The 18,624-nt window shown below is 38.8% G+C and overlaps 1 protein-coding gene across 4 annotated transcripts in view; it reads left to right on the forward strand.

Moving 5' to 3' along the window:
- Positions 1-18,480, forward strand: part of GNPTAB (N-acetylglucosamine-1-phosphate transferase subunits alpha and beta) — a 48,700-nt gene extending 30,220 nt beyond the window's left edge. For 2 of the 4 annotated variants that reach the window (XM_072871603.1, XM_072871627.1), the window contains exons 13-21: positions 1,034-2,142; positions 4,761-4,960; positions 5,231-5,450; positions 6,496-6,609; positions 9,274-9,359; positions 11,148-11,246; positions 14,974-15,141; positions 16,504-16,594; positions 17,765-18,480. In XM_072871603.1, the coding sequence (XP_072727704.1) occupies positions 1,034-2,142; positions 4,761-4,960; positions 5,231-5,450; positions 6,496-6,609; positions 9,274-9,359; positions 11,148-11,246; positions 14,974-15,141; positions 16,504-16,594; positions 17,765-17,842 (2,165 nt within the window). In that variant the 3' untranslated portion in view covers positions 17,843-18,480. Of the gene's footprint in view, positions 1-1,033; positions 2,143-4,760; positions 4,961-5,230; positions 5,451-6,495; positions 6,610-9,273; positions 9,360-11,147; positions 11,247-14,973; positions 15,142-16,503; positions 16,595-17,196; positions 17,255-17,764 lie in introns of all 4 variants that reach the window. The other 2 variants (XM_072871612.1, XM_072871621.1) reach the window with 2 other exon arrangements.
- Positions 18,481-18,624: the final 144 nt, after the last annotated feature.

Below are 18,624 nucleotides of genomic sequence, written 5' to 3' on the forward strand. Positions count from 1 at the left end.
CAAACCTGAATCAATATTATATGCTGCTTTATTTAATAAAACTGTTATTGACCAAGCATGGGTGGGGTGCTTGATACTTTACAGAGCAGCAGGCATCAAACTCCTTGCCCCAAGAGGCTTACATTTTAAATGGAGAAATTACATTTTAAATGGAGAAATTACATTTTAAATGGAGAAATTACATTTCAGCTATGCAAACAGTCTTTACCTGAATAAGGACAGCTGACTTGATGGTGCTCATAGCAGTTAAGAAATTAAAGAACCAATCTGATGCTGACAGCTTGAGTTCAAGCCTGGCTCTGGGCTCTTGCCAAAGGCTACTTTCAGTCACCTGTGAAGTTGTCTGAAGTGTATTTTGATATGAAAGACTAGAAGAAGTGAATGAAGTGATCGAGAGTGCTGTCTGGTATAGGCAGGGGAACAGAAATGGAAGAATTCGGCCTGTTTGGAAGAATAGAGGCTTCCCTGCATCTCAGCTCAGACAAATGTGTTACTGTCAGTTCTGTTGCTGGCAGCGAGGTTTTGTTCATGTGAGAATTGACAGATAATCTGTCTTCTGCTGTGGGAGGGAGAAGTTCAATTCAGCCTATCTGATTTTGGAAGTCTCAAATCAAGATGCTGTGTAGTGAAATCCATTCATTCCATCCAATCTGTTGTAATATTAATCTACTAAAATGTGGCAAAAATGTAGTATGGGCATTTTACTTATGACTGATACATAATTTTAAGTGACATGTGATGATGAGCCACTTAGGCTCTTCAGGTAGAGACTGAAACAGTGATAAATTACACTGGCTTTTAGAATTACCACTGGAATGTCTGGCAGCTTTATATATCTGAGTATGTTCTAGTCATTCATTGTTAAAAATAGGTGAGCAAGAAACTGGAAGCTACAGTAAGTGTTCTTTCACAAAGCTGTCTCCCTGCTAATGTAGTGAATCTATCTGGGCATATTACAGTTAAAATGACTGAAAGATAAGTGTCACACTGCAAATTGACAGAAATTTGTTTTGTTTCTTGGGTTTTTTTCCAGATCACTTTGAAGAGATGTACAAGGTGACGCTTCAGCTTAATCAGACCTACTATGTTATTCCCAAAGGTGAATGTCTGCCCTACTTCAGCTTCAGCGAAATAGCCAAGAAAGGAATTGAGGGCTCATATAGTGATAATCCAATTATCCGACATGCTTCAGTTGCTAACAAATGGAAGACTATCCACCTCATAATGCATAGTGGCATGAATGCAACTGTGATCTATTTTAACCTTACGTTTCTAAATAAAAATGACGAAGAGTTTAAAATGCAGGTAGCTGTTGAAGCTGATACTAGAGAGGAACCAAAACTGAACACAACTTCCATGCAAAAATCCAACTCTGATTTTAAAACTATAACTTCAATACCAGAAGCTGAAATGATATTTGAGGATATTCCTGAAGAAAAACGCTTTCCAAGAGTCAGGAGACATCGAAATGGCACAAAAGAGAGTCTACATGAAGCGGTGATAATACCATCAGTAAATGTGTCTCTCCTTCCTGAAGATGTTCAGCTAGCACTGCAGAACCTGGACTTAAAACTACTAAATGGTGATATAACTCAGAAAGGATTTAACCTATCCAAGGCTGCTCTCCTGAGACCTTTCCAGTTCTTAACTACAGTGAAGAGTATTATAGGCCTGGAAAAGAAGGGCATGCGTAATCATTCAGAAGATCAGAAGAGCCATACCGGCTGGCAGAAGCCTTATAAAGATGTAAACGATGGCAAAATAAAAACAATAAGAGCAAATGAAGAAGTTCCTTCAAAGCTTACAGGAACAAAGGGGACTGTTGTGACAATGAACACAAATAAGCCTATTTATAAAGTAAAGCCTAAATCCATACTTCCAGCCCAGAGCATGGGAAATAAAAACGAAACTCGAGAAAAAGCACTGAATGCACTCATATTAAGGGAAACCCAGAAATCAAAACATACTGGGAATTTAGATACTGGAGAAGATGCACAGGGAATGGAAGGAGGAAAAGGGCATGTGCAGGTGGATATAAATGAAAGGGAGGGGCTAGTGGGAAGAAAATTACAGTCTTATGCTGGAAGTTACCAAGGATTTTTGCCATGGGAGAAAAAGAAGTATTTCCAGGACCTGCTTGATGTAAGTTTCTTAACATCATTGCTTATTGGAATAGTTGCATCTTTCGGCATTTAGTGGAATGTGTCTTGCCTTTGAGGCAAATACTGAGATTTTTTTGAAAGCTCCTTTTGACTTTTCACATAAAATCTAATTTGTTTATGATCTGGGCCTCTCTTAGCTAGGTGGCAAAAGCTGAATAGCCATTTCTGTTCCCTTTCTACTGCTTTTTTTTTAAGTCAGATTCACTTTTTATTCATTGTATGTTGGCACAGTGCTATTATTCAGACATAACACTAGAACAGTAAGCTTAAATTTTGTTTTGATTGCACTTATGCAAATATGGATCCCGTTTATTAAAAATATGTAAAAAATATGTGTCGTGGTTTAAGCCCAGCCAGCAACTAAGCACCACCCAGCCGCTCGCTCACTCCCCCCTGGTGGGATGGGGGAGAGAATCGGAAGGGTAAAAGTGAGAAAACTCTTGCGTTGAGATAAAGACAGTTTAATAGCTAAAGCAAAAGCTGCACACGCAAGCAAGGCAAAACAAGGAATTCATTCACTACCTCCCATCAGCAGGCAGGTGTTCAGCCATCTCCAAATAGCAAAGGGGCTATGTTTTTGAAAGACTCCCTCTTTCTGTTCATCTGAGTTTGGATTTTGCATGAGGAATCTTTATATTCATAGGATTTCAGTTTATCAAATATGGATGAATAATCAGAAAAAAAAAAAGGCAATATTACAAATAAATCTGATAGCAAACAGGGACTTTGTGTGTGTGTGAGGTGTCAGAGCACAAATATTAAGGAAATTTTTTATAAACTGCTTTTCTATAAATAATAAACCCCCCATAATCAAGGAGGAAGCAGTTAATGACCTGCTATGCCACCTGGACACTCACAAGTCTATGGGGCCGGATGGGATCCACCCGAGAATACTGAGGGAGCTGGTGGAGGAGCTTGCCAAGCCACTCTCCATCATTTTCAGCAGTCCTGGTTAACAGGGGAGGTCCCAGACGACTGGAGGCTTGCCAGCGTGACGCCCATCTACAAGAAGGGCCGGAAGGAGGATCTGGGGAACTACAGGCCTGTCAGCCTGACCTCAGTACCGAGGAAAATTATGGAGCAGTTCATCCTGAGTGTGCTCAACAGGCATGTGCAGGCCAACCTGGGGATTAGGCCCAGCCAGCATGGGTTCATGAAAGGCAGGTCCTGCTTGACCAACCTGATCTCCTTCTATGACTAGGTGACCTGCCTAATGGATGAGGGGAAGGCTGTGGATGTTATCTGCCTAGACTTCAGTAAAGCCTTTGACACTGTGTCCCACAGCATTCTCCTAGAGAAGCTGGCGGCTCATGGCTTAGGCGGGCATACTCTTCACTGGGTAAAAAACTGGCTGGATGGCTGAGCCCAGAGAGTGGTGGTGAACGGAGTTAAATCCACTTGGTGGTCGGTCATAGGCGGTGTTCCCTAGGGCTCTGTGTTGGGGCCAGTCTTGTTTAATATCTTTATCAATGATCTGGATGAGGGGATTGAGTGTGCCCTCAGTAAGTCTGCAGATGACACCAAACTGGGCAGGAGTGTCGATCTGCTTGAGGGTAGGAAGGCTCTGCAGAGGGACCTGGACAGGCTGGATCGATGGGCCGAGGTCAGTTGTATGAGGTTTAACAAGGCCAAGTGTTGGTTCCTGCACTTGGGTCACAACAACCCCATGCAAGGCTACAGGCTTGGGGAAGAGTGGCTGGAAAGCTGCCTGGCAGAGAAGGACCTGGGAGCGTTGGTTGACAGCTGGCTGAACATGAGCCCAGGTGGCCAAGAAAGCCAACAGCATCCTGGCTTGTATCAGGAATAGTGTGGCCAGCAGGAGTAGGGAAGTGATTGTGCCCCTGTACTGGGCACTGGTGAGGCTGCACCTCGAATACGGTGTTCAGTTTTGGGCCCCTCAGTACAAGAAGGACATTGAGGTGCTGGAGCGTGTCCAGAGAAGGGACAACGAAGCTGGTGAAGGGTCTAGAGCATGAGTCTTATGAGAAGCAGCTGAGGGAACTGGGGTTGTTTAGCCTGGAGAAGTGGAGGCAGAGGGGAGACCTTATGGCTCTCTACAACTACCTGAAAGGAGGTTGTAGTGAGGTGGGTGTCAGTCTCTTCTCCCAAGTAACGAGTGATAGGACAAGAGGAAGTGTCCTAAAGTTGCATCAGGAGAGGTTTAGATCAGATATTAGGAAAAATTTCTTTACTGAAAGGGTGGTCAAGCATTGGAACAGGCTGCCCAGAGAGGTGGTGCAGTCACCATCCCTGGAGGAGTTCAAAAAATGCGTAGATGTGGCGCTTCGGGACATGGTTTAGTAGGCATGGAGGTGTTGGATTGACGGTTGGACTAGATGATCCTAGAGGTCTTTTCCAACCTTAATGATTCTATGATTTTCCTCAAAGCATGGAAATTTTAAGGAAAAGGTTACGTTTTATCTTTTCTTTTTAAAGAGAGAACTAGGGAATATGAAGAAAAATATTCAAAACTTCTTGTCTTATTTTCAAATATTGGAAATAGTTGGCACCTGGCTGAAATGTCATTTTTCCTGTGTGTTTAATGTTTTCAGTCTTTTTCGGTAATGTAACCTTGATTTTGCCTGTCCTGATGTTTAGGAAGAAGAGTCATTACTCAAACAAATGTCCTACTTTACTGATGGTAAACGTTTTGGAAGGCAGCTGAAAGATACATTTGCTGATTCCCTTCGATATGTAAATAAGCTTTTAAACAGCAAATTTGGATTTACATCTCGGAAAGTCCCTGCTCATATGCCTCACATGATTGACCGCACTGTTATGCAAGAGCTACAGGATATGTGAGTATGTCTTTGTTTGGAATAATGTAAAACTGTAGGTAGTTCTACCTTTCTATTGATGCTTTGCTATAGCTATTTCCAATGTGTTGATTACTACTCATTAAAAATATAGTTTGAAAAGGGAAATTGAATTTTTACAACATGATAGTTGTGCTAAAATAAGGAGACTTTTGAGGACCTTTTAAAGTTCTAGATGATAATTTGTTTTTAGGTAAGGAATGTTCTACTTTAAGAAACTGGAGTACTAAATTAGTTTACATTTTTATATAGGTTTCCTGAGGAGTTTGACAAGACATCATTTCACAAAGTGCGGCACTCAGAAGATATGCAGTTTGCTTTTTCATATTTCTACTATCTTATGAGTGCAGTCCAGCCACTGAACATTTCTCAGATCTTCGATGAGGTTGATACGGACCAGTCAGGCATTTTGTCTGACCGAGAGATTCGCACGTTGGCCACAAGAATCCATGAACTACCATTAAGTTTGCAGGTACTCTTTCCTTACCAATAACTTATAGAGTAACTTCAGTTTTAAAGTCCAAAACTGTTAAAATGAGTTAAATCTTTATTTATCCTTGCTTATAGTATCTGTAACACTTGGCAGTTCTTAAATTTTACATGGAGAATATAACATTGTGTTCTACTTTGTCATTGTTCTATGGAGTCAACAATTAAATTGAGTTCTAGCAGCATCAGAAAAATGGATCACTGGTGTCTGAGTTCAAGAAAGCAGTTAGTGTGAGTTTGTCAGAAAAGATGTTCACTGGTAAAAGCCACTGTGAAGAGTGGGATCCTGCTGTGCTTACTCTTGTTCTTGCACATAGTGTAAGATAGTCCTTGCCCTGAGGAACTTCTGGCCTAAAGAAAGAAGTGAGAAAAAGGGTAGCAATGAAGTCGTACTGGTAAATACTATAACCATATGCAAAGATTCACATTTCTGTTTTTCTGGGAACCTGATGAACAGAGACGTGGTCTTTGTAGGAGTTACGCTCCTGGAGACAGTTAGTAGAGAACCAAGTGTACTATGTCTGCTTTACAGAGAAGAATCAGCACAAATCAATAAAATAATTTGTTCTTGAAATAGCACATAAAATCATTGGCATAGCTGGAACACAGCCCTGCTTTAGTGTGTTCCTGACCTGTACCTTAGTCAGAAAAACTTTTTCCTGTCCTTTCAGTTCACTTTTCTGTTTGCTTGATTTGGGGTTTAATATGCCACTGCTGGTTTGGAAATTCTGTCCTGACATCATCAGTAAAGATGTGATTTTCATTTTTAAATGAAAATGACATTAAGTCATGCTTTATCTTGTCTCAGTTCAACTATGCACTGAGCATTTGCTTTACTTTAGGTGTATGGGGAGTCCCACTGATTTCAGCAGTTACTGAATTGGGGTCTGCTGAATATTAAGTCTTTTTCCAACAGCAGCATGGAAATTTGTTATGTAGGTAACGTTAAATATGTCTGAGCACCCTGGATTTTTAGAACTATGTCAGTGAGAAAACAGGATTATGTTTTTTTCTTCTCTTTCTGTTAGGATTTGACGGGTCTAGAACAAATGCTAATAAATTGCTCTAAAGCTCTTCCTGCCAACATCACTCAGATCCATGTCATTCCACCAACTCAGGAAGCATATTATGATCCCAATCTGGTAAGAAACATGGCTCTTAAAAGATGCTTGGTTTCTTTCCCGAGCATGTATTTACTGTGCTTGAAAAGCTGGTGTGATTTCCAGAAGGAAAGTATTTACAAAAATTTCTACTTGTGTGTACATGAAGTAAGTGTTTTAAAATGAAAATTTTACAAGCTGCTACTTAACTTATAAAGCCATTAATTTCCTTCAAAAACAGCGAAAAGCTGAGCTTTAAAATGTTATTATATATGGGATTTTAAAAGTCATCCTTGCTAGGAAAATTCACTATTGTGAACCAAAAAGACAATAAGCCCAATATCTCTCTGACTGGAACTTTCTCGTAAGTCTTTATCTGAACTATAACCCATATATTTTAAACTAAAACAAAACCCAAAAAAACACCGAACCATCAGATGGACATCTTTAGGATAATTCTTCCTAATCTGAAGGCTTCAGACTAACTCCTTTTAACTTCCAAAGATGGGCTGACAGGAACCTCATGAAGTTCAGCAAGGAGAAGTGCAAAGCCCTGCACTTTGGGAGGAACAAACCCATGCACCAGTATTATGCTGGGGGCTACCCAGCTGGAAAGTAGCTTGGCAGAGAAGGACCTGGGGGTCCTGGTGGACACCAAGTTGAACATGAGCCAGCAGCGTGCCCTTGCCACAAAGAGGGCTAATGATATCCTGGGCTGCATTAAACACAGTGTTGCCAGCAGGTCAAAGGAGGTGACCCTTCCCTTCTACTCAGCACTGGTGTGGCCACACCTCAAGTGCTGTGTTCAGTTCCGGGCTCCTCAGTACAAGACAGATATGGACACTGGAGGGCGTCCAGTGAAGGGCCATGAAGGTGATTAAGGGACTGGAGCATTTCTCTTATGAGGAAAGGCTGAGAGAACTGGGACTGTTTAGGCTAAAGAAGAGTAGCCTCAAGGGGGAATCTCATCAATGAATACAAATATCTGAAGGGAGGGCACAAAGAAGGTGGAGTCAGGCTCTTCTCAGTGGTGCCCAGTGACAGGACAAGAGATAACGGACACAAACTGAAAACACAGGAGGCTCTCTCTCTGAACATCAGGAAACACTTTTTTTTACTGTGAGGGTGACCAAGCACTGGTGTGGGTTGCCCATTTGTGGGCAGTCTCCATCCTTGGAGACTGGATGGAGTCTCCATCTGGACATGGTCCTGGGCAACTGGCACTAGGTGGCCCTGTATGAGCAGGGGGGTTGGATCAGATGAGCTCCTGAGGTCCCTTCCAACCTAAACCATTCTGTGAAAACTGAGGTCTTAGGACTAGATGTTCCTTAAGGATTTAAGTCCTTAATTGCTGTTTTAGTGGTTAAATTCTCATTAAAATCTGCTGGAATTTAGGAATCTAGAATCTTTAGATCTGATACTAATACCTAAATTTCTTTTAGAATGAGAATTTAATTATTGCATCAACCTATGCATTTGAAAAAAATGTGTGCATGTACTTTGCTAAATTGATGATCTGGTGTTTTATAGCTTCAAACCAATACTGTATCAAAGCAAAAATAATTTTGATGAGTACAGATCATGAACTGTTGGGTAGTAGAAGAGCATTATTGATCCCCAACACATGTAAACCATAGTACAGAGATCTACAATGTGCGTGCAGATAAATGCATATGGATATTGACTATTTTTTTCTGGTTTTTTCCTTCTTTTTTTTTTTCTCCCCTCTGGACACCTATCCTGCCTTGTATTTTTATCAGGTTATGTTACAAGGTTTTAAAAATATTTTCCCCTAAGTCTGAATTCCAGCAAAGTTCTACATAAAGCCATTCTGTCAGTGTGATTTGAAGAAATTGAAGTGTGGATTTGAGAATCCTGCACAGTCTGAGGATATTGCATCCAGTATAGCCTTACTTCATTTTGCCTCATTATGACTCAATTCAGTTTGCAAAATTCTGTGAAGTAAAAACTTTGAAGAGTAGAAATAAAGGATGGCTGCCATGAATATGTTTTAAGATGGGGTTAAAAATAAGTCTCAGTGGTTGGGAACAATGTCAAATTACTTTAATATTTTTGGAGGATTAGTAAAATATTACTAATTTAAGCAGTAATGCCTAATGTACTAATGTTATCAGTCAGTTCAAGTAGTAACAAAATAGTGTTTGTGTTTAGCACAGAGGCCTAATTTATTTTTACTTCTGTTGTCTGCAACAGCTCAATTTCTTGGAATGAGTCTACTACCATAGAAATATCCCTTGAGAATGGGGATTTTATTTCCCAGAATTGTTTCAACATAGCCTGTGATAGAAATAAGGCCTAACGTGTATCAGCTGTTCTGTAAAGTTTGTCTGGCCAGTGTTATTGGTGGCCTCTACCAGAGGAATGTCAAAGACAGCTGTTAAATTAGCTACAATTTCTGAATATTTTATTGAGGGTGAATTCCAGAGGTTGCAATGTTTTTGCCAAAAAGAATCTGTATTTTTCATATAATATTTGTATGCATAGGAAATTGTGATGTTACGCACTCTTATGTCTTTTGTCGTTGTTCCCCTCAACAGTTGATCAAGAAACTATTGCTTTTCATTCCAGGAGAGTAAAGCATACACAGGCCTTTCTAGCTGTAATATAAGTTTTCTACAAAGTACATCTTTACAACAGACTCTGTAATTTTCAGTAACGTATAATCTAAAGGATGTTTTCTTCCAGCCTCCAGTAACAAAAAACCTAGTGACTAATTGCAAACCTGTGACTGACAGAATTCGTAAGGCATACAAGGACAAAACCAAATACAGGTATTGGTTGTTACAATCATGTGAAAAGCCATGCTAGGTTTTGTAAAGCAATAAAAAACGGTATAAAGACATATATGTCCAAAGATTGTATGTGTATGTTAACAAATCTTAGCTCAATTTATTTTAACAGTGAAACTGAAGAAACATACTGATATCTACTTATGTATGTTTCATGGTGCAGAATGATGTGATTTTTTTCATAGTTTCTTATTTAGTAGACTAAATATTTCCATGCTGCTTGTGTCATCTTGGGCCAGATCCTAATTTGTGTTGTACCACAGTAAGCCAGAGTGTCTCTAGATGGCTATATAAATTGATTATATGTAGTCAGTGAGGGCAGTTAAAGTAGCATAAGAAGGAGGAAAGAGCCTGTCCTCTACCTAGAAGTTGTAAATCTGCTTCATCCTTTCTTCTACTGAAGCAAAAGAAAAGAACAAACGTTTTAGCCCTAACTACCTTGTAGTTTTCCTGCAAGGAGGAGTGGTGACAGGCAGGGAGGGAGGGGGACAAGAAAAGGGTTTCCATCCCCTTTGGAAAGGGCAGGACAAACCATGATCATGACCGTGGGTTTATTTGAATAATTGTATTTGTGTAGATCTGCCTGGGATCAGGTTCTCTCAGACCTTTCTTCTCTGAAACCTGCAAACCAACTGCATGCCAATGAGGCTGTTTGCTGGCCTGGGGGGCTTATAGCCTTGTCGCCTGTCCGTTGCCTCACCAGCGGTGTTGGGCAGGGGAGAGTGATGGGGAGTTTCTGAAGCGTGCAGTTGCCCCAGGAGTGGCTCCAAAGACAAATAAAACTCTAGAATGGAAGAAGGTTACAGTTGCTGCTTAGGGCAGCTCTTGGACATTATTATACATTACTTCATAGTATCTCAAGTTGCGCTGTAAGCTTTATAAATAATTATCTTCCCAGGAGAGTTTATGTTAAAACTGAAAAGCTAACACAACAAATGAGATTGAAAAATGTTGGGGTGGAGGCAAGGATTTGCTGTGTTTAATCATATAAATACATTAGTATAAGTCAGTTTAAGATATAAGCTGCTCTTTTTTTCTGTTGAACTTCAGTATTGAATAACTGTATTATTACTTTTGGGAGCTTAATAAATGGAGTATGCTCTCAGGTGAGACTTCAACAAGCAGGCAGGGTCTTTTCTTTTATCAAGATAAGAAAGGTGAAAAATGTAAGTGTGGTACCTCTAGTAAGACTGTTGAAAGAGCATTTGACCCCCTTTTAAACTCAAGGTATCCTTCAGAAATTACATACTTCTGCATTTCATATACTTGTTTGTCTGCAAATTCTTGATTAGGTGGGGAAGGTTTTATTTGTATTTAAGGCTGTAGTTTTATATGCTCTTCTGTAATTTTATTTTAAGATTTTTCTGGGATTGGTGATTGGATAAGAAGAACATGTTTTCTCATGTCTGAAGTGTAATTATAAATTACAGTTGTAAATTTTGTGTGTTAAAAAAAAAAGGCATAGTAAGTGTTGTTATGTCTACTTTCATATTGTTACTCTTATGCCAAAACTTGTAGTTTATATAATTTGTATTAGAATTCAGTTCTTTGGTCTATGGGTGGCTACTAATAAATCTACAGGAAAGTGTTTCTGTACAAGAACATTAGCTGAAAAATGTAAATATACTGATAGAAATAAAATTATAAATTCTAATGAAGGTTGGGCACTCAAATTAGAAATAAGTTATTAAATAAAATATTAAATTAATATTTATTGAACCTGACTTTAGGTTGTTCTATTAAGGTATAAATATTTTTTTTAACAATAAGGTTTGAAATCATGGGAGAAGAGGAAATTGCCTTCAAAATGATTCGCACAAATGTTTCTCATGTCGTTGGTCAGCTGGATGACATACGAAAAAATCCCAGGTATCCTGTTTCTTGATTTGTATGAAGTTTTGAGGTGGTTTTAATTTTCTGTTTCAACTGTTTAAACTGTTTGTGTGTTGAAAAAAAATAATTTATTGCAATGTGTTTCTACACTGTGTGTTACAGGGCAAGACCAATTTTAACCAAAAGTACTTCTAATTTTTTCTATTTAACTGAAACTTAAGTGACTGCTCTCTCTGTTATGCTAGGGGTTATCTCATTAATTTCTGTTACATTTTTATATATCTAAAACCTTTGAAAACTTATAGATAGAAAACTTCAGCTATTTTTGAGGCTTTCATTTTTGCCATTCTAGAGGGCATATAGTTTATAATGCAGGTAGTTTTATTTTAAAGGAAGAGCATTTTGATCTGCTTTATGTGGCAATTTTAAAATAAAACTCAGGTGCGGATTATTTTGTTACAAAATCAGTTTTGCATATCCATTATGCTTTCATGCTCTGTTACAACATGGCAAAGAGGTATTGGGTTTTTTTTTATATTTGGTGATAAACCATCCAAAGCCGGAAGGTAGTCCTGTTTCTCCACTCTGTAGTGGTGAAAGGTTTAGATATCCAAATCTGAGAGTAGGCTCTGTAGTGTTGAATTAGGCTCCTGAAATGACTGTGAGATAAATGGGGAAAACAAATGTCCTGGGATACATTTCTCAGCAACCACCTTGCAAAGCAAAGGATGCTGTATTTGAGACTTGAGTCTGAATCTGCTTCACAGTAGCATTTAACTATACTCCTGAGCCCATTGCGTAAGACTGGGGTTCGACAAGACATGGTGAGATAATTTAATAGCCAGCTGTCTTCAAAGTGAGACAGTGCCTCCACCCATCTCCTCTCCTTCCTTCCTCTTGGTTGCACACTCTTATCTTGCATCTTGCTTCTGTCTTCAGAAAACTAGAGAGTTCTCTGACAGTTTAATTAGTGTGGCCTCAAGGAGGGGTCTGACAAGTGTCAAAAACAGAGCAGAGAGGAAAGCAGGACCAGGTAACTTGGGCCAGGGAAAGTGAAACCTCCTCTTGCAGGTCACAGCGAGCTACTGGGTAATCTCAGCTGCCTGTAAAGCTACACCATTATTTGCATTTGTAGATAAAGAGCAGATTTTCACTTGCCTCTTGCATTGTACTACTTGCTAGGTCATTCACTGAGAAAGGGGAATGCTAGTTTTGAGACATTTTGCAGCTGAAGGTGGTTTGTATCTATTGCTCTTGCTTACAAGAGTGCCTTCTGGCCGCATAACTCCTGCATTCCAGTTCCCACAATGACCCGGTTCAAAAGAAAAGTGAGCAGTGCTCTAACTCATCCTGCCACTTCCCTTTCCTCCTCCATTTCTTTTTATCTGCTCGCTAGGACTTTATCTTGAAACGTAGGTGTGACTTCAAACCTTCCGTTAGGCCCAAGGAGGGCACGTAACATGAGTTTCTCACCTTCAGTGTTCAAGTTCATGCTTGCAGTCACTGACCTCTTATTTTGAAGGATGGTTGCTGATGTCAGACTTGATCCTGATGCTGTGTTGGTTGTGGTATGAGTATGCCTAATGGATTGAGGCCTTCTAGCAACTTAAAATGGAGCCGCCTATTCTGTGGAGTGATTGAGGATGTGTTTGAGTAAGGGTGTCTATAGTCTGTTGTCACAGGAACCTCAGCAGGCAAGATGAGGCATGTGAGCTGATCTGTCTTGAATCTTCCCTGATTTTCATATGATGCACTGGCATGCTATTATGGACTCAGCTTGAGACTCCCTATATGCATACCCTTTTGGGTTTGTTTGTTTGTTTGTTTTTTCCCCTGAAGGAACAATAGTGTGTTGTAGTCCCAGATTGTTGGCTGGTTTGTGAAGTGAGGTTGAGTCAATTGCTTGGACTATATTCCTGCGAAGTATAGTGCAGTACTATAGTCATATCTTGTTAGCAAAGGAGAGCTGGCATGGCTATGTAGGCATGCCATTTCCTTCTTTGCCATGCTTTCCCTGTGTGTAAAACAGCATAATAATTATACACGGTCTCTAAAAACAGGTATTCAGTGCTTCTCTCGGGATGAACTGAAAGCATTGTTCACTTACTGATCTGCCTAAAATGTTTGGTTTGCATCCTTAAGGAAAAGTGAGCCTTAATCATCTAGGCATTAATTCTGGAATATCCAAAGGAATGTCAGATTTGCTTTCTTTTGGATGGATTAAAACATCCAAGTCTTGCCATTTGAAACAGGTTAATATCCTCATCACTCCCACTTACTGTGCTTTGGTTTGCACTGTGTAGCAGCCTCTTAGTCTGTAAACTGCATCTCTTTCAGATGAAGCTAAACAGGGATATACACTCCAGGGGTGCAGCTACTGCATTCCCAGGGCTAATGAGCTGCCAGTCCAAGGGACAAGGTCAGGGATAGTCCAGAGTGAACTCCCAAAATGCTTACAGTGTAGACATATGATTGCCATAACCAGCTGCTTTGCATAGTATTATTTGATAGTGTAGACATAGCTTGCTCATCTTTGAAGAGGAGAGGCGTATTTTGATCTTCTCAGATGCAGCAATTTGAATGACCGTTTGTCCCCTGTACATAATCGTCTAGAGCAAGGTTACCAATTATGCCAGATTCAGTACAGACTGAGGAAAACTGGTAATGCCCTGTGTAGGCCAATTCATGTGCTCTAGAGTTCTGCTTATTTCCAGCTTCATGTAGGAAGTCTGAACTTTGCTCTTTGAAAGAGCACACCATACTATAGAGAATACAGCTGACCAGAACTACTTATTTACAAAGGTTAGCAATTACAAGGCATATGTCACCAGATATGATTTCTCCCTTGGGGGAAAATGTAAGGGTCTTGTATCTCACAATATAAATAAAGCACATAACCTTGCCCATAAGTGGGAAAAGGAATTTTTGTTGTCAAGCACCAGGTCAGAGTGGCCCAAGGGTACGTAGCAGTCTAGCACTCTAGCTGCTGCTTTAGTTTCAATAATTTGCAGTAACTTAGATAGTTGTGTGTTTCTTATATGAGGAATAACTCTCTGCAAGAGGCATTATTGTGAGCATGCTTATTTGGTCACAGTGATTTCCATATGAATTCTGTCCAGGTTGTTGTTTGTATTTTGGTTGATTATGCAAGTCCATCTTTGGGTCTGTGATTCAAGTCATGTCCTGCCCAGTTTATATAGTGTTCTCAGTAACTCAAAGTCTGGGGACCAAGCTTTTGCCTTCTCTTGTACAATCTTCTATAGTTTTTATGTTGACTTCCTCTGAAGAGTGCAGCATACACAGTAAAATATTAATAATTTAGTATGTTTACCTCCTACAGTGGAGCTCATTTTGTTGTTTAAGATACTTTACTCATGATAATTTATTTAAAACTATGAAAACCCCTACCCAAATCATAATGCTGGCCTTCTAACCGGCTGTCTGTATCCAGTGGTGGGCTCTGGAATGATGCATACCAATGTCCATTAGATGGCAGCATTACATAAACAGAAGAGAGAAACGTGGCTTGTCATTTGATCCCTCAGAGGTTTTGACTCACTGTCAGCCTTGGTGCTTCTAGAATTAAAATCAAATTAATTTAAAATAATGCAACAATAAGGAAACTGATTACCAGTATCAAATATATCAATTTGGTTTTAAAAGGCTACTGTATCAATTTTGTTTAAAAGGATTCTGTTGGTTTGCCAATACCTTTGTCATATTATTAAAGGAAATATTCTAACAAAGACTTCTTGTTTTCTAGAAAATTTGTTTGCCTAAATGACAATATTGATCATAATCATAAGGATGCTCAGACAGTTAAAGCGGTGCTTAGGGATTTTTATGAATCAATGTTTCCCATACCTTCCCAATTTGAACTGCCAAGAGAATATCGGAATCGTTTCCTTCATATGCATGAACTCCAAGAATGGTATGTTACACAAGTTCTCTTCAAGTTATTGTAGTACAATAGCATATAATTATAGAACATATTGGTACAAGCCATTTTTTCCCCCAATATTGTCATGAAGGACTTAACAGTGAAGATAATGTGAAAAGATTTGAATGAACTAAAATTTGAGATTTGCAGGATTTGGGTTTTTCTGTTGCTCTTAAAGTCAGTAACATTTCATTGATTGGCCTTAACCTACTTCACAGACAAAGGTTTAAAAAAAAAAAAATCAGGACTTCTGACTTTCTTTAGATTTAAAAAACCCCCATTGTTTGGAATGCCTGTTGCAGAGGGGCAATATAAACTATGTTAACTTTCTCCCTAAGTGATTTAATTTTTTTAATCTGTCAGACAGCAATAATCAGCTGGATAATAATCAGAAAATATACATGTGTGTCTCATTTTCACATAATGTGTGACATTTTTATGTGTATTTACCTCTCGCCATTTTATAAACAATATTTTAACTTCAGAAATTGGGGAAGTTGATTTGAGAACACAAGCAAAAGTTTGGAAAGTGTAGTGATAAAAATGAGACAAGAAGAGTGGTATAGTAATTTTGTTGCTGATCAGCAAGTTATGAGAGATAGCTGTTAGTAAGGAAAGAGAAAATCTTAGAGGAACTGTAGAAAGAATCAGAAGGATCATATGTGAGAAGAACAGGTGTGGATTGTAGTGCTATAAGCCCTGCTGTAGCAGTGGCAGAGGGAGTGGGGGGCAAACCCATTTCAGCAGTTAACTGTAGAAATTTGGGCTGAAGGAGTAGACCTACTGTTGGCTCCCTTTTTGAGGACATCCACCAAGGGTTTGTTAGCTTCACAAGGACACTTTATTTTGACTTGTTTGTAGCCAAAGCAGATTTCTGCCAGGGTAGGTTAAAGCATGCTGAAGTGCTGGTGGAAATCCATGTTTATCAAAATGTTTTACAGAATCATAGGACAGCCCAGGTTGGAAGGGACCTTGAAAGATCATCTGGTCCAACATTTCATGGGAGAGGGAGCCTAGATGAGTTTATCTAGCACCCTGTCCAGTCACATCTTGAAAACCTCCAGTGGTGGGGACTCCACCATGTCCTTGGGGAGGTTGTTCCAGTGAATGGTTGTTCTCACTGTAAAAAAAAAAAAAAAAAAAATTCTTATACCTCTCACAGTCCAACTTGTACCTGTTGCCCCTTGTCCTCTCCATGTGGGTCTTTGTGAAGAGAGAGCCTCCATCTTCTTTCTAGCCATCCTTTGAGTACTGGAAAAAACTTTCTTTGCCTGTTTCATGGAAACACTTTAAAGTTTATATATTTGCATTTATAATATATGAAGCTGTTTTTCTGTTTCCTTCTTTGTGCAGGAGGGCATATAGAGACAAGCTCAAATTCTGGACCCATTGTGTTCTAGTAACACTTATTGTATTTACAGTCATCTCATTTTTTGCTGAACAGGTAAAATTAATATCTTATCAATTCTATAACGTTTAATAGATTGCTGTATCTTCAGGATAACATAAAATGGATTTCTTAAACAGGTTTTGGCAAGTAGCTAGGATTTTTCCTTCATAAAGGAAGTAAAGATGATACGTGACTGATGATTAAGTTGCTTCAGTTTTTAAGTTCTCATGTTGAGATTCCTTGTAAAGAGAGTCTTATGGGGGGAAGGAGAGTGGTGTTCCCTTTTCAGGCGCTTTGTGACTGTCAAGTCCATAAGTGTGCTAAATTTGGATGTTCAAAATCAGTGATGGTTTTTGAAAGTCTTGGTCTATTAATACATATATTGGTAGAAGTGCAAAGTTAGTTAACAGGAAGAAAACTTAAGTAATAGCAATGCTCTAGTCCTGAAGAGAGTCTCAAGGTATTTAGGGGCCCTATCTAAATCTCATCCCTAAGTAATTGCAAAGACTCCTATTGAATTCAAAAAGTTTTGAATTTGACTCGAATGAAAAAAACCTCCACTTCTGCAAGCATAAAATGGCTTTCTTGAACATGATTAATCCTGCTAAACTTAAGAGGGAGTCAATGGAACAAATCATATGGGTAATTCTTTGCAGGTTGGGGCCTTAAGTAACCCTTTCCGTGGTCTGATGAAGAGGGTGTAATTCTTGAAAGGTTGGCTTTTGATTATTATTTTTTTCCCACCTGTAACTTTTGCATGAATCTTTCCCTTGATTTTCAGCCTTTTGTATATATTAGAAAACTCGCCCTCCATGAGTAACTTGGTTTGGAAGGGAGTACTCAACTCGGTAGTACAGCTAGGTATATAAATACTGTTTTAACATGCCAGCTTTGTGTTGATCTTTTTGAAACAATATAGCCTGATGTTATATTAATTTAAATACACAAAATAACTTTAAATTAACCAGAATATAGGCATACTGTATTTTTCACTTTCTGCTTGTATTCTGGTTATTGAGAAGTCCAGTGGAAATGTGCACGCCTAATAGATGAATTTGAGTAAATAACTTTCTTCCTGTGCAGTGAAAAAAAACCCAAAAGGACAGTATTGACTTAATTACCATGGATGGTACCGATTTTATAGTTTCTAGGATGAAAGCCTGACCAGCTGTACACCTCTAGCCTACCAGAGAACTAAATATTGTATTTTTTTTCTCTCCTCAGCTAATTGCACTTAAACGAAAGATTTTTCCAAGGAGAAGGATCCAAAAGGAAGTTGGTCATGAGCGAATCAAAGTGTAGAAGAGCTTTATTTTGGAGATCAGTCTACCTCAAGATGGGATAAGCATTTAAAATCTCTTTCTCTCATAAGTGTCTTTTATGGTTTGATATTTAACTACGTTGATATGAAGAAAAAAAATCATGCATCTACAGTTAGAATTTCCGCAGTACTCTTCATGATATACAAGCTGCTGGAGCTGTGACAATGCAAAACCACAAAACAAATAATTGCAGGAAACCTGTACATAGGCAGTTTTCAACAGATCTTACTTTACAGCTGTTAGTTCATGGCCATGTTATCCTTTTTTATAAAAAGGGTTACCTAAAGAAATGTAGCTGCATTTATTGCAGTGGATGTTGCCAACTAGATAAAATGTTGGAAAGCAAAGTTGTTTGGGATCAGCTTAACAGGTCCTTGATCTTGCATTCCAAAAGATTTTACATATTTCTGTCGTCGCTGCTTTTTTTAGCTGTATGGGAAAATTGAGAATTATGTAACTTGTCATTTAGATTTAGTATACATTTATTGATGTTGACATTCTTTAAAGCACAGTGACAATTCATCCCCCTATTTGTAGTATTTAATTGGGATTTGTAAGAAATGTATGCTAATAAAAAAATACACAGTAAAAGACCAACTAATGGTTATGTGAAAGATATTTTATATCTGGTGTATTATATTCCAAAGAATACAATAGTGTTATTTCTTGACTTGATTACAAAGAGAGGGTTGTAATCAAATGAAAATGATCAAGGTATAGTATTTTACAAGCACTGTAAGTATAAAAGCAAAAGTGCCTCTA

The sequence above is a fragment of the Ciconia boyciana genome, chromosome 1, assembly GCF_034638445.1.
Source record: "Ciconia boyciana chromosome 1, ASM3463844v1, whole genome shotgun sequence".
In the NCBI taxonomy this organism is placed as follows: domain Eukaryota; kingdom Metazoa; phylum Chordata; class Aves; order Ciconiiformes; family Ciconiidae; genus Ciconia; species Ciconia boyciana.